This window comes from Conger conger, chromosome 17, assembly GCF_963514075.1.
Source record: "Conger conger chromosome 17, fConCon1.1, whole genome shotgun sequence".
In the NCBI taxonomy this organism is placed as follows: Eukaryota; Metazoa; Chordata; class Actinopteri; order Anguilliformes; family Congridae; genus Conger; species Conger conger.
The window spans coordinates 31593253-31617236 of NC_083776.1; the positions used below are offsets into that span (position 1 = coordinate 31593253).

The 23984-nt window shown below is 44.8% G+C and overlaps 2 protein-coding genes across 2 annotated transcripts; both read left to right on the top strand.

Moving 5' to 3' along the window:
- Nucleotides 1-4188: 4188 nt before the first annotated feature.
- si:ch211-199f5.1 (protocadherin-8) lies at nucleotides 4189-8211 on the top strand. Its single transcript, XM_061226811.1, has 3 exons — nucleotides 4189-6790; nucleotides 6902-7103; nucleotides 7401-8211. The coding sequence occupies exons 1-3, from the start codon at nucleotides 4349-4351 to the stop codon at nucleotides 7739-7741; spliced, it is 2985 nt and encodes a 994-aa protein (XP_061082795.1). The 5' UTR covers nucleotides 4189-4348; the 3' UTR covers nucleotides 7742-8211.
- Nucleotides 8212-13565: 5354 nt separating this feature from the next.
- LOC133117087 (leukocyte cell-derived chemotaxin 1-like) lies at nucleotides 13566-23122 on the top strand. The gene is made up of 8 exons (XM_061227204.1): nucleotides 13566-13637; nucleotides 14044-14184; nucleotides 17347-17487; nucleotides 17979-18092; nucleotides 19227-19380; nucleotides 19786-19829; nucleotides 20472-20534; nucleotides 22901-23122. Exons 1-8 carry the CDS (start codon nucleotides 13566-13568, stop codon nucleotides 23120-23122), a joined length of 951 nt encoding a protein of 316 aa, XP_061083188.1.
- Nucleotides 23123-23984: the final 862 nt, after the last annotated feature.

Consider the following 23984-nt stretch of genomic DNA (forward strand, 5'->3'; position numbering starts at 1 on the left):
GCGCTTTGTAATAATACAAACCAAGAATAGATGATGCAATCGGCAAATGAGCAGCCTAGTTATCTTGCGAGAACACATTTTCTTGGATACATAGAGTCGTGCTTCATTAACTTACAACACGTGTTATTAGACAATTGTGTGCGGGGGGCGGGGGGCTTGACAATATTCGGAATAGACGTTACCTATACAACCATAGCTGAAGAAATATAACTACATGCACGCATTACGTGTTCGGCATTTGGATTTCTGAAGCACAATATGTGCCTATTAATCTCTGTTACGTGTGTTCAGCGCGCTCAGGGATGCAGCGTTTGAACGATGTTCGCTGTCGCTCCCCTCTTTTTGGGGCCCAGTGGGGCGCTGGAAGATTTACTGTGAAGAACCGATGAGACACTCATCAGAGCACAGAAAGACACGCGAGCCTCGTGTGATTGACGCAAAGGCACGCGACGTCATCTCAATACCCACAGAGTCAGCTTTTGTTAACACTGGTTAGAGTTGAGAACCCCTAGCACCAAAACAAAGACCGTTGTTTCTCTTAGCCTTTTAAACTGAGATATTGTACCACCTTGACACACTTGACACAATGTAACGTTAGATTTAACGTTTTACGTTGTAGCACCTGTCGAGACTTCAGATACGGCGAAATTCGGTTCGTATAGATAAATATTATCCATTAAGCCTACTACAGGAGGTTGACGGTTGACAGTTGCATCTACGCTTTGCCTATAAAATGCTGAAGACAAAAACGCTGTGAAGGCAGGGTGCATTTTGACAGCCAGTGGCTCTACTGTGTTATACTATAGTGCTATACTGTCGCCTTTAATTTATTGGTAAGGGCTGCAGTCCTGACCCTGATCCCACTGACGCATTATCATTCTTTTATTCTGTTTAACTTGTGGGCCTTAATGTGTTCTCTCGTGACCTGGTTGGATTTTTCACACAAACGCCGTATAGCAATGAAGTCGATGAGGCGAGCATCAGACAAAAGGCGATAATATTCAAAAGGCCGCGAAGAAATGAAAGAATCGAGGACGACAAAGACTCTTAAATCATCATTGGAAAATCATTAGAAATCTGGCGGGGTGGGCAGCACAGATTGCTGCGGTAAGGGCACAAAGCCGCCGTCTCTGTGGATAATGCTGGAAATGAACTGGAAGAAAAGAGGGCGTGGTTTGAGACAGATTTCTTAGGATATTCCAAGCTCGTAGTTTCCCCCCCTTTACTTGCAGTTTAAAAGTTGTATTCATGAGTTGTTAACCATTTTGTTTTCTAATTGGGTCTATCCAGATATTCCACGCTTCGTTTCACTTTCAGGTGGCAGATGGCAAGAGCAGAAGAATCTGCAGCCTAATAGAAAACTTAGCTTGCTGAATGCAATAGGGTTATAACAAGTCAGAAGTTACACTCGCCATTTAGTGCTGGCACTTTTTGGATGCTTCCAATATCGCTAGATACACATAGGCTACATACACTGATGCTATATGCAGCAAACGTAATGAAGCATGACGTTCTGACCGATTTGTGCGGCACTTTCGGAAATTAATAAGGAGAGGACAATCAAATACTCCATCATAATGGCTCCACCGACCTCTTCTGAAGCCAATTTAAAATAAGGTTATTCGTGTTAAATGCCTTTCACACAAGAAAGTGTGCGTAGCCTATGGTGTGTGGGTGCGTGCGTTAACCTAACATATTTTTACGGATTTATATGATACCAACAATAATATCCTAATAATATAATGTTAATTAATTATAATAATAATTATTATTATTAGTGGTAGTAGTAGGCCTAGTAGTATTAAGAATATGCATTTCACTTTGTCTGCTTTAAATCTTTCAACGTCTAGCAACTTACATGACATGATATTAGTTAAAGTGTGCAAGAAGCGTAATCACAATTTAGAGCCATAAATTGTGTTAAAGAGCAATTAGCTGATAGTGTAATGGCACACGAGTGAAGTATGCAAAGGTTGCCTGGGTTTCGCTAGATTGGGAAGCCGTGGGGATCTCAGATAAACGCCGCGCCCGCATGAACTAGGCGTTTAAGACCCCCCCCCCCAAACAAAGGGCTAAATCACTTCGTTATCATACAAAAAGAAATAAGCCCCTTCAAAAGAACGACTCATACGAGCAACTTAGACAACAACAGCCTGGCAATCACGTGAACAAATGTGGACACAATGTCCGGCTCCCTCCCGTATTTTCGTTTTTTTTTTTTTTTTTTTTAAGAAAATGCTAATATTCTTTGGGAATAAAAGATGGATTTCGTGGCTTGGTCTAATTCCACCATTGTAGAACTCGCGTGCAGACGGCAAGATTGACACAACAATCACGTGAGAGAATAGATGTATGTTGAAGTTCTAAAGACGGCTCACAAAAGGCAGCTCAGTTGGAGAAAGTCTGTCTGGCATTCTAAAGAGATCTTAAAAGCACGAGATCTCCCACAAGTAACATAATCCGTCCAGTGGAGATTCAACACTCTGTAATACGCTTCTGATAGCAATCTTTTTTCAAAGAATCTGCCTCTCACTGAGCACCACAAATGTAGATTACCATCGTATTCCTCGAGGCGCACTGTGGACGAGAGATTAGTGAGCTGAAAATGTATAGGCTTCTCTTGAAACTCAATGTGTTTTATTGGATGTATGTGTGCAAGCCCATACACATTTTGAATAGCCATAACCCCCATTCCCCTTAAACGCACCCGAAGCATTTTTTCCTCATGGACTCGGTGGCTATGTCAGTACAGACAATAGTCAAGAGCTTTATGGAGTCTCTGATATTTGCCAACATCAACATAAAATAATCTATTCTCTGATTCAAGCTTCTGTGCACCTTGATCGCGGTACGCTATCCTTTCACTCTCAGATTGTTTTAACACATCCACTGTCTCGCCTTGGTCTGGGGGGCAGATGGTTCCTTTGCCATTGGTTCATGCCAGCTTAAGGCCCGGCCCTTCTGTTGGGGCGGCAAGTGTAGCTTCTCAGAAAGGTCTCAAGGAAACACAAAGAGAAAATCCCTTAAATACCCGTGACGGGCTTGCTCGGTCCCTAAATGTATTTTAATATGAGTTCCACAGTCCCGTGCAATTCAGCACTCATCGTCGTTTAGAGAAAGAGTTATGGCAGTGATTGGTGCTGAATGAGGCGGCACAATGGCTGCATGTGGCGCGCGCTCATTATATTCAACTTAGGCGCAGGCCTCCGTAGAAACAGTTGAAAGTTCCTCTCCCTATAGACTGCCATGCTGGAATAATACAGACGTTGATGGTTCCAATGGGATACCCCACTATGCTATTATATCTTTACTGCTAACGAGGGGTTCATAAGCCTTTGATATAATCTGACTATAGAAATCCGTCTAAATCTCCCGGCTCTTAAGCCAAATCCTATTTGAAACGGGGTTTCTTCACCTGCTAGCGGGGAAGGTTGGGGAGAAATCGTATAATCAGTGACATGCATAAAACGACCCAACGACAAAAACCTGAAAAGCAAATTATTGGTCTCATGATACTATCGCGTGAGTAAAACATTCAGGGGCATGATTTAAATAAATCCATTTTAAACTGCTAAAAAATTTTTTTGCAAAACCGTGAGCATTTATTGGATTGCAAGACACAAGGGGAAATAAAAATAGCAATATAGATTTAGGGGATTAATTACATGAAAAAAGCTCACAAACACGCGAATAAACACCCATATATTATACTACATGAAATATGAGTAAAGGGTAGACTGAGGATTTCATTATTATCAAAAAACCCTTGTCATTATTCGTAGTAGTAGTAGTAGTAGTAGTAGTAGTAGTATAGCCATTATCATAATCTATTATTCGTAGTGCTATTAAAAATACATATCATTATTTAATTATCGTCATCAAAGTGTTAATAATGATTCTTCAACAGGCTAGCACATCATAAACACTTTTTCAGGCATATGCAGTAGCCCATAGCAGAGCAAGGGAGGCAAAAGCAAGCAAAATACAATCTGAAAACAAGCGCTGCATTTTAATTTCGGTGCCAAGTTCTTTGCACATTCAAGGAATTTCCAAATAGGCTTAGAGGTCTTTTAAAAGTCCCATTTTTAATTTCAAAGCAGGGGATTGGTCACACTTCATCTCATTTGCATGCGGCTCTCTATAAACCTCCCCGCCACTGCAGTTTCTGGAGTCGCGTGAAAGGGTTCAGAAAACTAGTAGTGCATGTGCGCGCGCGTTACGCAGCAACATTCATTCCAGGTTCAGACAACCTGACGCGCTGACCAGAGACAAATTAAACTTGACAAGTGCTTTGTTTTAATAAACAGTAAAGCGGAGTGAAGTTGTTTAGATTAGTTAACCGACTAATATGGGCTCCAAAAGAATGCGAGGCGTTTTAACGGTCTGGCATAGGTGGATGCTCGTTTTCACTTTGTTGCACACTTTGGCTGTTTTACCCACTTTCACTGAGGGTAAGACCGTGAAATACCAGACCTACGAAGAAGATGCTCCTGATACTGTTATCGGAGTCCTTGCCAAGGACATGTCCTTAAATCCTTCCATGGGCACCAAGACCAATTTTCGGATGATGAAACAGTCCAACGCGTCCTTTATCAGATTGAGAGAGAGCGACGGGCAGCTCACCATCGGTGAAAGAATCGACAGGGAGCGGATCTGCAAGCACACTCCTCAGTGTCTCATCGCCTTCGACGTTGTGAGCTTTTCTAAAGAACAGTTCAAACTGATCCACGTCGAAGTGGAGGTCAAGGACATTAATGACAACTCTCCAGAGTTCCCCAACAAGGAAACGACACTAGAGATTTTAGAAAATGCCGCGGTGGGTTCCAGAATTCCCTTGGATGTTGCCGTGGACGAGGACGTGGGCACAAACTACATTCAAAGCTACCAAATTTCCGTTAATAGCCATTTTACCATTGATGTGCTGATCAGAGCGGATGGGGTTAAATCTGCGGAGCTGGTGCTAATGAAACAGCTGGACAGAGAGACACAGTCGTCCTATGTGCTGGAGCTTGTTGCTACCGACGGCGGGAATCCATCCAGGTCTGGCACCACCAGGATAAATGTCAAGGTGAAAGACTTCAATGACAACAGTCCAGTTTTCGATCAGAACAATTTTTCGGTAGACATACTGGAAGACGCGCCAGTCGGATTCCTGTTGTTGGACTTAAATGCAGTCGACCCTGACGAGGGCTTAAACGGTGAAGTTGTATACGGGTTCGGGAATCAGGTATCTGTTGAGATCAGGCAACTTTTTAAAGTGGACCGAAAATCCGGGCGCTTAACGCTCCAGAGCCCAATTGATTTCGAGAACAAGAAAACCTACGAATTAGACGTACAGGCGTATGATTTGGGTCCCAATCCGACACCCTCAATGTGTAAAATAGTTATTCACGTCCAAGACGTGAACGACAATGCCCCAGAAATCAGTATTACGCCGATGACTTCCATCACGGCGGGGATTGCTTACATTACAGAGGCAGCGGCAAAAGACAGCTTTGTGGCGCTGATCAGCACCTCGGACAGAGACTCCGGAGAGAATGGGCAGGTTCACTGCACCCTGTACGGACACGACCATTTCAAACTTCAGCAGGCTTACGAGGACAGTTACATGATCGTCACCACGGCATTCCTGGACAGGGAAAAGATAGCCGAGTATAACTTAACAGTGGTAGCCGAAGATTTGGGCTCCCCTCCGTTCAGAACCATCACGCAGTACACCATTAGGCTGAGCGACGAGAACGACAACGCCCCTCTGTTCAGCAAGCCAGTGTACGAAGTTTCAGTGGTGGAAAACAATGCGCCAGGCGCGTACATCACCACCGTAGTGGCGCGGGACCTTGATTTGGGGCACAATGGTAAAGTCAGCTACAGGCTTTTAGACTCTTACGTTATGGGCTCGCCTGTATCTACGTTTGTGTCTCTAGATCCGGCTACAGGTTCGATATATGCCCTGAGAAGTTTCAATTACGAAGTAATGAAACATCTGGAGCTCCGAATCCAGGCGAGCGACGGGGGGTCGCCGCAGCTCCACAGTAGTGCAGTCATCAATCTAAAAATAGTTGATCAGAATGACAACGCACCTTCCATCACGCAACCCCTACTCAATAATGGATCTGCTGAAATCCTTCTACCAAAAGATGCGCCTTCAGGTTACGTTATAACCCAGATAAAGGCAATCGATGCCGACGACGGTGTAAATGCCGAGATGTCATACCAAATTATGAAAGCAGAGGCTTCCGTGTTCTCCATCAACAGAGCCACAGGGGAGATTCGCCTGAATCGTGAACTGAACTACGATGTTAACGAAAGTCTGAAAATCTATATCATAGTCAATGACAATGGGAGACCTTCGCTGACTTCCACTGCAACTATCCGCTTCACTGTCGTTGCTGGGGCTCCCCCCAGCGACCGCACCGTGGTTAGACAAAACGCCGAGGAAGGGCCAATTCACTGGGACACGTCAATTGTAATCATTGTGGTTCTAGCTGGGAGTTGCTCGCTGCTCCTGCTGGCAATCATACTAATCGCCACTACTTGCAATCGGCGCAAACGGCAGAAGAAAAGTGGTGGTTTTCAGGACACGGTTGACATGCCCCACCTGGAGAACGCGAAAAACAATGGCCACGCGCTCGTGTCCAGCCACGGTGGCAGCAATGTGTTCGAGTCTCGCGCGTTTACCAATAAATCCCCATTCGCCAGTCCTCACACTGCAGAGATTGACCCAGAAGACGGCCACGAAACGACGTGCGTCTATGAGCCCGAAAACAGAATCCGTACAGGCAAATTTGAGGTCAGTGATTGTGACTTTGTGTCTCTGCTGACTTACGTTCGTCTCTGGTTTTTCCTGTTACTGTTGCTGCAGTTGTATTCATATTAATAACGTGTCTGTTCTTTTCAACAGGGTTATTCTACGTTACCTGGTTACGGAAAAGAAGCTGTCAGACCAATCACAATATGGAAGGGCAATTCCTATACAACCATCTCAGCTAGAGACCCTCAATTCAGTGGAAAGGACAGCGGGAAAGGAGATAGCGACTTCAACGACAGCGACTCTGACATCAGTGGAGACGGCATCAAGAAAGACTCAGTCATCGTCCAAAGTGGTGAGTTCTGAATATTCCTGCTTAATGAGCTAATGGAATATATTCATTTTAAGCAAAAAGTCCAAACGCAAGTGTAGCTATTCTATACATCGCATGAAATGGAGGAAATGGTAGGCTACCGTAGCCTAGGCTACTAGGCTAATATTCCGCTCAGTGAACTAAACAATAAACTGGGTTAGCACGAACATATGCAAAGCCTGTTTGTTAAAGAACACACCGGTAGTTTCTCTGAAATCTACGTGCAGCAATTGTACGGTCGTGCGGTTTGGTAACAACTTCTCTTGTCTTTTTTTTCAGGTTTGTGGGCGTGCACGAGCGAATGTAAGATCCTCGGTCACTCCGACCGGTGCTGGAGCCCGTCGGCCGTGAGGGCCACAGCTACGCCCTCCCAGGGCCACCTGACCACCTTCGCCAAGACAGCCTCGCTGCCGCGTGACACCTTGCGTCGAGACAACTACTACCAGGCGCACATACCCAAGACTGTGGGCTTGCAGAGCGTATATGAAAAAGTTTTGCACAAGGAGTACGATTACGTGCTGGTTTCCCCACCACTACCTGTCATGGTGCAGGAAATTGACGAGATTACTGCACCAGTGTATGCGCCTACCACGACGCGGTGCCCCACTAATGACGTGTAAAGCTTTACAAACGCGTCAGATTAATTTATAATTTTCCGTGAGAATTCAAAATAAAGCCTCATCACTGTAGGGGCTTAAAGTTATTTAATTTTTGGCTTTAAATAAGAGAATATATACATTTATGAAATATTTGTGTATTGACATTTTGAAATGTTGGTGTAAGTCCTAATTTGATTGTATCAAGTTTGTAAAACATACTATGTATATTATGCAATGTTTTGTACATACAGAGTATATTTTTATAATGAATCAAAACAAAAGTATGTAAAAATGAGCTGTTGTTATTCATTTTGGAAAGGCATGCTTATTATTTAAAAAGGCCTGAAATAATTATTATGCCAGACCACTGAGGCAGGTAACAGATCCATATCAAACTGATAAAAGTGTATGAATTGAACTGAATGCAGTACAGGTCTGTGTTTGTTTTAGATTTTTATCACATTGTGCAAATAAATATTGAGATGATCTTTTCCCGTCTTACATTTTTTTTGACTGCAGTGTTGCTCATAATCCCATTTGCCAGTAAATCCACTTTCCTGCACAAACAGCAGACGCCAATGTGACCGCTAATGCCACAGTAATAGAGAAACAATGGATAGGCTCATGCGACAAAGGTCACAATGGCATTAGCTCACACAGACCTATTTTTAATGTCATTTTATCCAACTGCCAGGTTGATGTTAAGTGTGTCCGCTTCCACACAGAAGGGTCGTCACACAGAAAATACAAGAGACAACAGTTTCCAGGGTAACCTTGCCTTCAAAAGACATTGCCATAAGGGCAGTTTTTCACACTGTGGGACAGCGGACTACTCCAGGTCTTTTTGGTGAGAGCTTAATGTGAGACAGATGATACGGTCTGGGCCCAGGAAAATTTATCTCAAAATCTGACAAGCGTGCTTCATCCAAGCCACTGAGTGCTCCTGACATCTCCCTCCCCAGAAAATGTCCTTTGTATTTTTTTGGTATTTTTACAAAGTTGCCCTTTTAAGGATTTCCGCTACGGCAAAAATAATAATAAATATATATATATGTCGGTTTAGAATTGGCATTAAAATGTAGAAGAAAATGTGACAAAACCATGGTTGGGTTGATTGACGTATGCAATTAGAGAGGCAAAGAGGAGGAAAAAATAATTTACATGACACATTGTTTCACAGAGACTGCTAGGTTTGTCAAGTATAACTACGATAGGTTGTAATTGTCAGCATGACCCAGAGATGTTAAAGCCTGGTGTGACACTGCTGGCTGGAGAGGCCCACACTATGTGACAGACCTCACCAGAGAGGACCACACTATGTGACAGACCTCGCGAGAGAGTGGCACGTTGTCGGCAGTTGGAGAAGCCAGCGAACAACACAAGCAGCAGTTGTCACAGGGCAGCGATCAGGGCAGTGGTCAAACCCTCACGTAGCACACCGAACTACGGGAGGGCCGGGGGAAACACAAGACGACAGCAAAGCCGAGGGGAGAATCACCCCTAAATGCGCCAGCAGCCCTAGGGGGGGGGGGGGGGGGCAGCTTCACAACCGCTCAACAGAGGCCAGAGAAGGGCAACCAGCGCCGGCTCTCCACACATGGCTGTCTGAGAGAACCGGGCACAGCTAGATCATAACTAAAACACACACTGGGACCAGGGTGGGCCTGCCTGCTGCTAATACACAAGAGCAAACAACCGCTATGAGCACTGCGAGCAGCTGGCCGGACATCTGGCGCTTCGTACCACAGGGCACCGAGCGCGCGGGAAGAGGAACCAGGACCGCGACGTTTCTGCTGAGTGACATTTTCCAGTGTTAATTCTGCTGAGTGCCATTACCGGGTGTTAACGCCCTGAGCCACACTGAGGGAGGGAAAAGAAAGAGAAGATCTTTCTCGTCGTTTGTCAGACGGGCCCGTGCAGAGTCGCGGAGAATCGCTGGTGCGGCAGCAGCAATTCCTCACGGAAGAGCCGAACATAATAACAGAATGATCCGATGATAATTAACTACATCTCATAACCAAGACCAACAAGGCCCCATGCGCACACCAGCAAAAATTCAACTGTAGCAGGTAAAAAAAAACAAACAAAAAAAACAGGTTGACTGAGAACACAAACTGCTAGCCAGCACGACAAGGGGAACAGAGAAACAAACAAACAGTGAACAGTCACTCAAGCTAAACTCACTTTCCCCAAAGTCCAAGTCAGCAAGAACTAAAGAACAGAAGCAATGTTCAGGCTTTCCCTTTAAATACATGGTGCCGGAACGCACCTCACTCTGAGCAAATGCCCCACACTGTGAAAAACACAGTCCCCCGGGCTACATCCTACCGAGACAACATTAAGAGCCCCTTTCAGGTATAAATACAGAAATGCCTTCGAATGCTCAGTCAAGCTCCTCAAAATACAGTGGGGCTAACATGGAACACAAAGCTAATCAGAGGCCTTTGTTTGGCGAGCTGTCTCCAGGAGAGATGGATTTGCACAGTAGCTGTGCAGGAGATGCATTGTGGGTAGAATGTGCATCAGGCCGTGCTCCTCGGTCACTCTGAGCACATGCGATCCTCCTGCAGAGTCACACGCAGCAGGTGAGAGGCTGTAGCTGCTCAGAGGAAGCTCACTTTGGTTGATGTCTCCATCTCCACGTCCCCAATACCCAATGTGCTACGACTCAAATACCATCACCAGCAGCTGTCCCACCCAGGACTCTTCCCATATCAAACTGCTGTAGCTAAGCAGCCATACCTGTCTGTACCCTTCTCATAATCAGCCATACCTGTCTGTACCCATCTCATAATCAGCCATACCTGTCTGTACCCATCTCATAATCAGCCATACCTGTCTGTACCCATCTCATAATCAGCCATACCTGTCTGTACCCATCTCATAATCAGCCATACCTGTCTGTACCCTTCTCATAATCAGCAATACCTCTCTGCACCCTTCTCATATAAAACTGCTGAAGCTAACCAGCCATACCTGTCTGTACCTTTCACAAGTCATACTGCTGAAGCTAACCAGCCATACCCGTCTGTACCCTTCTCATAATCAGCCATACCTGTCTGCACCCATCTCATGTCAAACTGCTGAAGCTAAGCAGCCACACCACTCTTCCAATGTCATTCTACGGAAGCGAATCAGCCATATCAGTACATGACCCTGCACCCTACTCATGTAAAAACACTGATGCTCAGCAGCCATATCACACTATTCCGGTATAATTTCAAACTGCTGAAGCAAAGCCACAAAATCACCCTGTGACAGTCTCATGTCAAACTACTGAAGCTAAGCAGGTGTCAGCTTTGTAAATAAGAAAGTTAAAGAAAATAATGCCACAGTATAGTTATTCCAAATTGTGTCACTTGCTGCTTCTTGTTACATCCACTGAGTGAATAGAGCTCTGTGGCTATAGCCCTTCCTGATTCACAAAACAGAAGCAAGTGTACCTGTTGTACACTTTGTATTGGATAATTGCTTGCAAACATCCATAAAAATAAGATGGGGGGGGGGGGGGGGGGAATTAAATACATTTGTAATCCTTCTTGTAATAAACATTTGCAGCAGTCATTGGACTCCATCAGTATGGAAGCAGGATTTTGGTGGCCAGCGTCACGGGGGCCTAGATACATGAAGCAGCCCAAGCAAAAGGCAGGATTTTTGGCCGTGATTCCACTGTTTTTTGGGATTTTGCCAGACCCACTTTTTGAACAAACCCATCGATTTGCCTTCAGTGAGCGAAACGCAAACAAGCAGGGGACAGTGTACAGTCCTGACCTGTCTTTCTGTAGTGAGCAGCTGCAGTCCAATAGGAGAACTATGTCAAGCGTCTGACTCAACAAACAGGTCATATTTAACCAGTGCTAAAGCGGACACGCTTCCTACACCCCATTTCACACTCAGGTGATACATCTGAAGGCACTGTAAGAATGTGAAATACACATGCGATAGGGCTCTAGGCACACACAGAGTTCATGCTTGTGTGTAGCTTCAAAAATAATCATATAGTATGCCCATCTGAAATGTCCATCACACTGCCTGCTCTTTTAAAATAACAACAAAAAATATATATTTACTGCACGAGTAAACAGAAGGAAGACAAATACAAATTTGACATATCTGTTGCAACGTTTTCCCCCCGCAGAGTTGCAATTTTCCCAAAAAATGTTACAGTAATGGGGAAAATGTTATTGGAGAAAAAACTGCCGACAATAAATGCACCCCACCAGGAAAATCAAACAAATCAACCATCTGGTGATGGAGCTGCAAGTTGTGTCCCAATTAGAAACAAATTTCACATCCAATTATCTGACCCATGGCAGCCACTTCAAAAACGCTTCACGTTTTACACTTTACTGGCTTCTTGCAATATTTTTAATGGGTCAAACATTTTGCAGGCAATTAGCTGTGCAAACACAAAATGTACTCTTGTATAAGTTAGAGCCACACCATTTGCTAAAAGCCTAAAGCTATTATTATACTAGTACCTAGTTTCCACTTAAACCACACTCACACACACACACACACACACACACACACAGTTAAGAACCGTGTCACCCCCATCATCAAATAGGAAAAAATAGCAGTAAAAAAGGTGAGGGTGTAAGCACTGGTAACTTTGCATCTGTGATCTTGGCACTTATCTTAGCGCTGTAAGTCACTCCAGATAACAACATCTGCTACATATATATCAGTAAAGCGAAGAGCGGTAAGCCTTTTGTCACAACCTGACTCTGCGAGCAGCCCCTCTGCTTCGATGTTTGAGAAGATGTGTTCTGCTCAGTTCTATTTCTTATAAGTGGTACAACACTCTGCCCTGATTCAGAACGTGTGTGTGGGAATACACTCCTGAAAACAAAGAAGTTATATTCCATGCCAAAACAGCATGTTAAATATGTGCAAAGGACTAAGTGCTAAGCTTTGATGTCTTATACACCTCACATTTGTACATTGTACATTCAGAGCCCTAGACAGAAATACAAGTAATGCTAATTCTACGAGTAGTACTACATTGTGTGCTACTACTATGAATGGTAAAGATCATGACAAGTACAATAAAAATAGTTATAGCCAAAGGCTAGGTCTCAAAAAGGCAACCCCTGGTCAAGACTGAGAGATAGAGAGCGGAGTAAAAAATCAAAGAAAATAACTGCTGATGGATTTTCACTGACACATAGCCTCGTTATTTTACCGTAGTTCAACAATCATTTAAGGAATTTATCTATGAACTGTTCATCAGGACTGGAGGGTTTAAGTGTTCAACAAAATGTTTAGCTAGACTGATGTCACGATGAATAGGTTAAATAATGATGGTCGAGCGGCTTTTGAGTTGAGTACATGCTGCCTCAGGTCGCATTATAACCTACATCAGAGAAATTGAAAAATAATCAGACGACCTATTCAGGCCCGCTATATCCTGTGCTTCTGACGCGAACTATAGTGTCTCTCCTGCTCAAGCCCTGGAACTACACAATGTGTATTTATTGTGTAAATGTGTATATATATTCAACGCTAGTCCGCGTGGAAACGGGCATAAGCCATTTTAGTCTGCTGCATAACCGTATACACCCACCAATAAGTTAATGCCCGTAAATCTAAGCACCGACAACACTTACGTGCCTGTTCTTCAGATAGGCTCCAAATAAGCCATAAAATAGACGGGAGAAAGGGGGCAAAAAACCAATGACAGCAGAAATGCTACTACCTGCAAACAGGTCTGATCTTTTGACACCAGTATGTTCTGTCAGACAGGTAATATAACACGTTCCATGACCAGCGCGTCACGCTCACTTTTGGGGAGGTCCAGAAAATGAACTAGTGGGCTCTTTAGCTCAGAAGTCCATAGGCAGCCATGGCAGAGACTTCGGAGAAAATCCCCATCGCTATGGCTGGGCCAGAGGAGATAGAACCATGTTTACCACCTGTGAGTATCAGAAACCTTCGCAATTTTACCCCACATCAGGACATCACCGTGACACTAGATATCTGATTTTGAAATCCAAGCGAACAGTAACAAACTAAAGCGGGCATTATATTAAGTGTGGAAAATCAGTGGTTTTGCATATTCCGTGCCAGTAGAATTCGAGAAGAGCGCCGGAATACATTTACGGTTCCAGAAAATGCAGATACAATTATAAATGAATGTAGGTCACATATGTTTTTCCAATTCGTGCGAATGAAAGCAAGGCAGATATTAAAAATCAACGTAGCATAGGTATGATTGGAAAAGTAATTAAAATGTTTTTCTTATCTTCGCAGCCTGCGTGTTTTCCCCTTTCATTTATACCCTTGATAATTTGTTTTACTGCTCTGCATTTTCCTTTCCAAAGGCATACACGGCCGAGACGGTGAAGCCCTCCAGTACAAGCCGTCTTCTGAAAATTGGAGCTGTGGTTCTTATCGCGGGAGCAGCTCTCCTGCTTTTCGGAGCTATTGGTGCTTTTTACTTTTGGAACGTCGACGACAAGCATGTGAGACTTTTTCTTTACTCATTTAGCAATTGTTCTTTGGTTTGCAGTATTTTTTTTTTTGATGTTGGCACAAGCTATTCACCTCGGGTGATTTCTGTAGCCATTGAGTTTGTGTCCAGATGGTCTACCTGTAACCCTAGGATCGAGAGGTGTGCTTTCTTGCTGCCTCGTCAAATTCCCCCACTGTATGAACGTGTAGCCTAACCTGTGTAATTTGAAGCCCATGACCAGACATCATTTTCTATCACCAAATAACAATACAGTTAGGCTGCCACATCCAAGTCGTTCACTTACATTTTGACAGTTTTAGTAGACTTGCTTGTTTTTGTGTCGGAGTGAAAGAGTATAGATTTCTGAACTTTTTTTGTTTTTTTGGGGGGGGGCAGAGTGTGAATTAGACGCTGATGTGCCACAATATGCATGCACAATGTTTAAACTTGTTGCGCATTTATGTAGTTATCTAGTGTAGTATGCATTTACGAGTTTTAGGTGCTGACTCGGCATCTAGAGTGAACAGACTATAGCCTACTTAGTGAAGTCTGTTTTTAAACTATTCATTACATTCCGTCTACGACTATGAAAACTGAGAAAGTCGGTTCACAAAAAAGGCTTCTAATATTGTGGCAGTTGGTTTCTAATATTGCTTTCAGCTTTGTGTGCATAGATAGATGCTTGTGGTTTGGGCTTAGCAGTCCTGGGTGTGTGGCAGTGATCTCAGGTGGGGTGTGCTGGTATTCTATCAAGGTCCGCTAGTATCCGGCCCGCTTCGGGATGTTGCATTGTTGTGTCAAATAGGATGGGCCTTCCCAGAATAGACCTGGATCGTGCGAGAGCCACTGGGGGCAGTGTGTTACACGCGCGCGCACCAGAGTGGACCTGGGAGAAAAAGAGATTGAGCCAGACGTCTCGCAGCTTTTGTGAAGAGCTCCGTGTCGTTTAGCCGCACTGTCTAATGGCCCGATTGCATTCCCTAGCCGACGCCCCTGGTGCACAGTGTTGATAAGGAGCTAAGCTTGTAATTGAAAGGCTGCCGACTCAATTCACCGATGGGGAGCTGCCATTGTACCCTCGAGCACGGTTCTAAACCCCGGTAAATATCCATAAATGGCGAATATGAACAAATGGCCTACATATTTCAGTTTCCGCACAGAAGGGCAGCTGTTTAGACAATACATAATTTTAAGGAAATAAATAATGTAACAATACCTCCTTGCGTGCTCCCTTTGAACAGTGCAGCTAGACTACAGGAAGTCTTCTTTCTGGGGAGGAAACCGGTTGCGTTATGCAACTAAAATTCAATATCATGGAGTGCTTCTACGCTGCACGCACGTACTAACTAATAACAATTATACTGGCCCACAACTGAACAAAGCCGACCTGTTTTTCATTAGCCTACCTCCACGTACACCTCAGCGTCAACAGGGCCTAGCCGCAGCAACATCTCAGCCACAGGGCGCGTGTCTGTGGACATGTGACACCACAGGCTAACCCGACCAAGGCAAACCAGACCATCGTTGAATTATATTTACCCTTACATTGCTGCAATTACAGCGAAAAACAGTGTAACGGAGGGGAAGTCTCTGGAAACTAGGCCTACTCAGCAAACCATACGGTAACAAATGCGCTGCACGCCTGAATTTGCTTATCGTCAATTCTAAGATCCTAAATTGAAGATCTGAGCTGGAGAGAGGACAGCATGCATGTTCACGGGGTCGGGGAGACTTACGTTACCTACCAATGTAACCAATATTCATGCTGCAGCCAATGATTTCTTCACATCTGAACATATATGAATACATTTTAAATCAGCCGTTGGTATAGAATTAACATTCCGATAATAATATAACTATCCAGCTAAGTAGAATTACGGAAAATTAAAGTAGGGTAACAATAATGAAGCCTACGTGTAAGATGTAGCAGACCTGAACGCACATTTGACGTAGGCCTACGTAGCGTAACTAGCACAAACACTTACGTTTCCCAGCTTGAGAGCGCTCAGCTGTAAATAACATGTACACGCGACATAATTTTCTTTCAATTCCCAGACACATTCGTATTGTACTGAAGGGGCAACCGGAGAGGCAGTTAACCTCTGACCCTGGTGCAAGGGATCTAAGGGCAGATGTAACTGTGGGAAAATAAACAAACTGTCTTTCTGAATGTGGAAACATAGTAGGCTACGTCTCTCTGGGCAACATAGTATGGGCTAGACACAAATGAAAGCAGGTCTTCAATGAACGAATTCATCTTTTTTTCCCTTTTTTACTGACAATCGTTTAGCACTCAATTGACATGATGAAACATGGCATTCATTAAATATGGCAACAGGGAATTCTGAGAACTGGCAATACAATTTTACTTATTCCAGTAAAATCATGCTCTGTGCATACACTTTCTGTGTTGTGTGGGACCAAAGCTATTTTTAAGCCACATTACCCAGTCCACATAGGCAATGCTAAATGTAGGAAGCTGGTTCAGTGGTGTGCACTTATGTGTTCATGTAACTCTTCAATTAGACTAATAGTTGAGTATCAGAAGAAGTGATCCACAGAACATCCAACAATGTTATGTAGGAGTGTTCTAGCGCAGGGGTGATCAAGGAGCACCATATCAAATGTGGATGCCAAGTTCTGCTCATAATTGTCTAATTATCTCAGTCATATGCATGATATTTCAGCCAAATTCACTGAGAAGCACATGGACAATAGAAAACTTATTGTGTCTTTATATGAAAATGTTATGAGTACAATCCACAATTTTGGTGTATAGAGCTACTTAGTTGGTGGGGACAGGATTCATTTTTGGAAACATACACCTACATACACAGCAGCCCTCCACAAATGGAGCACTCAGCACTCCACAAAACAGCCCACTCCTGTTCCAGCAAGATGTCTCTGAATTTGAGTACGTCTGATTCTCTGGACTTTCACCGCCCAATTCAGAGTGCAAAACAAAGGCCCTGCCCTGCATTAATTCTATTATTAACCTAGTTAGGCTGAAATACAGTTTACAAATTGAAGTTTGACATTATGACTTTGAGGAGTTTGCTGAGCGGAAAGCTCCTGTACATTGTGAGGAAAAAGTACATTCATTTGACGTGTGCCTATTTTGTTGACACGATTACCGAGGCTTGTTTCAGTAATGGATGGACTTTCTCAGCAGGTGTACAATATTCACTACAGTATGAGCATCAATGGGAAGATTGAGGAAGGCTCCATGGAAATTGATTCGGAAAATAACATGGAGATGTTCCGAACAGGAAGTGGGCTTGACGAAGCAGTGGAAGTCCATGACTTTCACATTGTGAGTTCAGCATGTTTTCCACATTCCCACACGGCTCAATGTACTGGATAATACCCACGGGTGGTGGGGGGGTTGTCCAAGTAATATTATTTCAAATTATTTTTTTGTTGTTTTTGCATGACAGCATTTAATTCCAAAAGGTAAATTGCCTGACATTTTCAACTGATACTGTGTAACTGCATGGGATTGATACATGAATGAATGCATAACCGCATCGCATTTCATTACTTCAAAGTCTTAAATAATTAAATGGTTATTAGAACAGACGGCCAAAGTTGGGTCAAATACTTTAACTCTTTAAAATGCAATAAAGTACCGTGCAGAAACGTTAAGGTGTCAAAAGTATGTCAAGGAATTATTTGACCCAGATGTGGTGTGGTGTGAGAATGCTGATTACTACCACTACTGCTGTGAAAGTGCCCTGCTTATGAAATTATTTGTTTGTTGTCGTTGTTGTTTGTGGTGTGTAATGTCAACGGCTTTTGTCACAGGGAATAACTGGGATCCGGTTCTCTGGTGGGGAGAAATGTTTCATTAAGACACAGGTCAAAGCGCACCTTCCTGAAGTGGCAACGCTGAACAAAGATTCATTGATGTTTGATTTGGTAGGTCTTAAGGAAATGGTCCATTTCTTATGCCCTCCCTCCCTTCCTCCTTCCTTCCTTGAATGTATACAGTAATATAGTCATTCCAGGCCAGGTTACATTGTTAGAGATCTTTTTTTTTGTATCCTCTAGGCTCGCTACCTCAGATTTTATCCGGAACATACTTTGTGACAGCCTATGGTTAGCAACACTGCTGCAATAGCACGACACAGAAAAAAAATGCTACGGGCCAAACACACAGCTTCAATCAAACCTTCATCAAATAAACATTTAAAAAGCTGCATCAGTGTTATTGAGGTTTTTTTTTTTTTTGCTTTGTCCCCACCTTGATGCTCTACAGTAGCCCGGCATAAGAGGTTTACGAACAAAAAGCTCGGCGGCTGCGCTGAAAACATTTTAGCCCGAGGCGACGAGTCCAGTCTCAGCTGTGATAACCAGTCCACACATCCACACAAAGAGCTCGCGCTCCGGCTCCGACTGCTGCCAAAAACACCCAAATTACTCCAGCAACACCAGCAGCTGCTGCATTCATTTTGCATAACGCTTTTTAAAAATGTAATTGTATTATGGTTATAACTATAAGTCATTCTGAAGCAAATTTCTTTTAGCGTTGCTCTTTTGAATAATTTACTTTCCACAGTTTTTTTTTTTTTTAATGTTATTTTGCATGTCAATTCCTGTGCTACTAAACATTTATTTCGTCTTTCTTTAAAGCTGGCTGGTCTGTGCAGATAACCATTTCTTATTCTTTTTTTAGCTGCTTTCAGCGTTTTAAGCTTTGTGAAAATATGAAGCTGAATGCAAGGTCTGATGCGTTAACTGTTTACAGAGATGCAACATGATTTGCGGTAGCGTTCAGAAAGCGGTTATATCTTTGTATATGATTCATTAATAGGAATTTGTATTTAAATAAATAAATGCTTGCATGAGCAGGCTGTACTGGGAGCCTTGGCTGACAAAATTAAAAGTTCAAACGGCTTAGGGAGGCTGGGTTTAATGGTTTCATTAAAAATAGAAGTAGAAATATGGATCTCCGAAGCATTGACGGGAAGTGAGGGCTATTGACTTACATCAAGGCCGGTGTTTTATGAACTCTGAAACGATGCACTTCTGAAGCATATTTCTGCCCGTCAGGAAGATGAGATCATGCCGGCCAAGTTTGATGAGGAGTCTCTGATCTGGGTGGCTGCAGACCAGCCCTTGAAGGACAACAGTTTCCTCAGCGCCAAGATCCTCCAGCTCTGCGGAGATCTGCCCATTTTCTGGCTCCGCCCCACGTACCCAAAAGGTGATTCGTGATAGGTTGCCCCCAGGCTTCCCCTCAGCAAACAGAATGGTCACACCTTATATGGTGTGTTCGCAAAATGACTATGTTTCGGTTTGTACAATAGACAGCACCTGAGAACAGAGTTGTCCATCTTGTGAGTTTATAGAATCTGTGGCGATGCTCATCATCACTGTGCACACGGGGGCGACATGGCTCAGGCAGTAAGAGCAGTCGTCTGGCAGTCGGAGGGTTGCCGGTTCGGGAAGTGTCCCTGAGCAAGACACCTAACCCCCAAATGCTCCTGATGAGCTGGTCGGGGCCTTGCCGTCGGTGTGTGAGTGTGTGTATGAATGGGTGAATGGAGAAGCATCAATTGTACAGCGCTTTGGATAAAGGCGCTATATAAATGCCTGCCATTTCACACAGGTGGACGGCGGAGGCGGGACATCCAGCGGAGAAAGCGCCAGGCCGTCACCGAGGCGATGGCTGCCGTGGAGATAACACCTACCGAGCAGCCGGTCACTAAGGAGACGGTCACCGAGGAGACGACCGGCATGGCGGCGACGGTCTCCGTGGAGATCAGCCCCACTGAAGTCACGGGCACCAAAGACACCGTCACCGAGGACGTCACCCTGGGGGATGCGGTCACCGCGGAGATGACCCTAGCGGACACGGTCACAGGCGGGATGGGCACAGTCGACGCAACCTTCGACCCCACAGCCGCCACGGAGATATCGTCGGCAGATCTGGTTACGGCCGAGTTGGCATCAGCGGACTCAATCACGGCCGGTCTACCGTCTGTAGACCTGGTCACCGCAGAAATTGGCTCGGCGGACCTGGCCACTGCCGGGCTGTCCTCCACGGATGTGATCACCGTGGAGATGACATCCGCCGACATGGTCACCATGGAGATGACATCCGCCGACATGGTCACCATGGAGATGGCTTCCGGCGACGTGGTCACCGTGGAGATGACCTCCGGGGATCTGGCGACCGTGGAGATGACCTCGGCCGAAGCGGCTACCGTGGCGATGACCCCGGCGGAGGCCGGCGGGGAAGAGGTGGAGGCCACAGAGATACCCATCCCCGAGCCAACGGTGGCTGAACACAAGCCTGAGGCCACCACCCCCAAAGCCCCTGAGGAGCCTGCATATAACCCAGAAAACCCCTACCAGGTGAGTACCGCCCCCAGCCACCCCCAGGTAGGGTGAACAGCCTGACCTTGTCATTAAAAATGGCTTTTCCATGTTCTTCCAAAGACAAACATTGACAAAATTCATTTTGCGCTGTTGATCTTATGAGAACAGGTAATCAGCGGTGTGTCTGAGATCCTGGGCACAATCATTACAACTGCTATTCCAGTGTTAACCCTTCAGCTTCCCTTAATAAAATTTACCGTTTTTTTACAGCATACTTTCAATGTTTGTCAAGGACAGGAAATGTTGTCCTTGCGAACACTAAACATTTCAAAGAATTTAAAAATGAAAATCCAAACATTCACTTTATTAAACAAATAAAATTGCTCGTAAATCATTCCAGAGGAGAAACATTTGAATAATTACTACATATTTCTACAAGTACCACTCTTCTTCATTACTTTTTAAAAAACATTTTAAAAGCCGATTCCATGTGCATAATTGTGTGTGCAAATGTAAGCCAAACTCCCTCTGAGGGCAAATGAAGGATGCTGTCAATCACGTGACGTTGGCTGATATGCCTGCAGGGAGCTTTAATCTGTAATGGACGGATCTTTGGACAGATGGATGAATATTTATTTAGTCAAGTCTGTTTACGTTTTATAAAGTGAATATTCATGTTAACGGTCATATAAGACAAGCTAAAACACAACTCCTCAAGAAATAAACCCAACATTGCAGAAATGCAAAATGCAATCACCTATATTCGACTATCATTAGTTAAACCTCAAAGATATGTTAATATTTTGGTGACATCAATTTGAAGACAGATATTTTGGATAACACATTTTGGATAACACATCTGTACAAATGAGATGCTTCTGTTTTTTAAACCTTCACAATTCAGTAAAACCTTCCCAAAGCACTTACAGGTATATTTTAATGGTGAAATACTGCAGTCAGTGACCTATAATTGGTCCGTTAGATGAAACGTTGAAGAAAATGAAGGCAGCGTGGAGGATTACTGGATGATTGAAAAATGAAACAAACAAAAAGGTCAAGGCACTGTAAAAACGAAGGCTGTTGAAGCAAACGGCAGTTGGCATGAACTGAAACCAGGGCAATGACAGCCAGCTGCAGCAGGTTTCTCTCAGACACCCCCAGGTACATTATAGCTGCAAACACAAGGGACGCTGATCTGGGATCGGTCTTTTGGCTCATGACGGGTGAGGACAGGGTATGAACGGTACACAAAACTGATCCCAGATCAGAACACCAACTCAGAGATCACCCCTCCACACCAAACGATCCAGATGTGCCGTTGATTCGGACAACGGTCCCTCCACACCAAACGATCCGGATGTGCCGTTGATTCAGAGGATCACCCCTCCACTTAAGTTCACCCCATCGAGCGGAGGACCCCGGGAGGGGTGGGTGGGTGGGTGGGTGCGGAACTGTTTACGGCTGTCCTTTCCCATCAGTGTGAAAGCAGTCATCAACTGGTTCCCCCTGTCCTCTCAGATCAGGGAGGAGCAGGCAGAGGCTCCAGCCCGGAGCAGCAGTGACAGTACTGGTTTATTCCAGCACTCTCCAGCACAGCACACTGTGCCTGTGAGAGTTAGGGCCGCACAGACGGGCCCCAGTACGCCCCCCCCCCCCCTGTAGCCCAGCAGCTGTGGGGAGCAGGGCACAGATGCTGGGGTCACGGGGACAGAAGCAGTGGCTGTCACCCCTGCTCCGAGTCCCTCAGCCGGGCCTTTCAGCCAGGGAGACTGTACCCCCCATCCCCATGAGACAGGCTGGGCCGTGTGGGAGACACAGGGCTCGCACGGTGGGCTGAGAGACCTAACCACACACCACCCCCACCCCCAAGAATCTGCCAAAACAGAAACACCCCCTTGGACATTAAAATTCCACCTATGAAACGTACACTACAGGAAGGCACGCATTTAGCTTCCTCGCCGGAGACGTGTACGCTGAAAATAAAAAGGAGCCCTAAGCTCTTTCACCCCAAATGAATGCAAAGCCTTGAATTCCTCTTTCAGAACACATACAGTACAGGAAACACAAGACCCGCAGTTCCTACTGTGAAAGTTATACGCTAAAAAAAAAAGAAAAACTCTCTTAAATCCTACTTCTAAAATACATAGAAATGAAAGACAGACAATCCTCCCCTTAGAAAAAAAAAAAAAAGACTTAAGAATCGGCAGAATAAAGCGCGGAGCATTAAAAATAATGAGATGGAGCATGAGAGGCTTTTGTGCATAGCAGCACGTCCTGAGGGGAGTCAGGGGAAGTGCAGTGAGAGTGTGTGTGTCTAAGTAGTTTAAAATAAATATATATAGTTAAAATAAAAATAAAAATCTATTTCACACGGTTGGGTATGTTCTTCCTCTCCCCGGCAGCGCAATCTGGAGGGAGAGGAGGGCATGACCTTCGACGCCATGCTGGACCACCAGGGGATCTGCTGTGCGGAGTGCACGCGCGGCCACACCCACTGCCAGAGGATATGTGAACCCCTGGGCGGGTACCAGCCCTGGCCCTACCACTACCAGGGCTGCAGAGTGGCCTGCAGGGTCATCATGCCCTGCCGCTGGTGGGTGGGCCGCATCCTGGGCCTCGTCTGAGGGCCCGACCCCCGCCCCGCCACCCGACGCCAGGCCCAAAGAACCCAGCCCAAAGAACCCAGCCCAAAGAACCCAGCCCAAAGACCCCAGCCCAAAGACCCCAGCCCAAAGACCCCAGGCCCAAAACCCCAGCCCAAAGACCCCAGCCCAAAGACCCCAGCCCAAAGACCCCAGGCCCAAAACCCCAGCCCAAAGAACCCAGCCCAAAGAACCCAGCCCAAAGAACCCAGCCCAAAGAACCCAGCCCAAAAGACCCCAGCCCAAAGACCCCAGCCCAAAGACCCCAGCCCAAAGACCCCAGGCCCAAAGACCCCAGCCAAAAGACCCCAGCCCAACCCCCCACACTTAATCCGGCCCCTTTCACTCCGCAAACCGCCCATTCCCACACACTACCCTTTTGTTGTTTTGGTTTTTTTTCTTTTGGTTTCCATTCTTTCTGGGTGTAAATAAACAGAAGGCGCTAGGCGCTATGTTTGTACCGAATCTTATCTCACTTCACTTTATCGCAATTTTCCCCTCTGATGGACTTACAGCAGTGCGTTTTTAAGCTTTTTTTTGTTCCGTGTTGCACAAATCAGCCAGGCGAAGGAGTAAATCGACAAACACTTTGTGACGTGGTGCTACCAAGAACGTCAGTAGGTGCAATTCTCTGCCAAGATTTCATTGAAAAACTGTATATATATATAAAAAACTATGAAGCTTTAATATACTAATAAACCCCATCACTATTATTGATCTCTCAAATTCATAGATTATAGTGCTTTCTTCTTTTACGTGACAGCATTTTTAAAACAAAGATTTAAAAAAGAACAAAGACAAACTACACAGACATGTATGTATAGCAATACGTTTATAATCAATC

Bases quoted from the DNA above. Each gene is read 5' to 3' on its own strand.
- si:ch211-199f5.1 (XM_061226811.1), top strand. From the start codon at position 4,349: ATGGGCTCCAAAAGAATGCGAGGCGTTTTAACGGTCTGGCATAGGTGG. The intron at 6,791-6,901 runs GTCAGTGATTGT...TCTTTTCAACAG, and splicing joins TCCGTACAGGCAAATTTGAG to GGTTATTCTACGTTACCTGG. The intron at 7,104-7,400 runs GTGAGTTCTGAA...CTTTTTTTTCAG, and splicing joins CTCAGTCATCGTCCAAAGTG to GTTTGTGGGCGTGCACGAGC.
- LOC133117087 (XM_061227204.1), top strand. From the start codon at position 13,566: ATGGCAGAGACTTCGGAGAAAATCCCCATCGCTATGGCTGGGCCAGAG. The intron at 13,638-14,043 runs GTGAGTATCAGA...TCCTTTCCAAAG, and splicing joins TAGAACCATGTTTACCACCT to GCATACACGGCCGAGACGGT. The intron at 14,185-17,346 runs GTGAGACTTTTT...CTTTCTCAGCAG, and splicing joins GGAACGTCGACGACAAGCAT to GTGTACAATATTCACTACAG.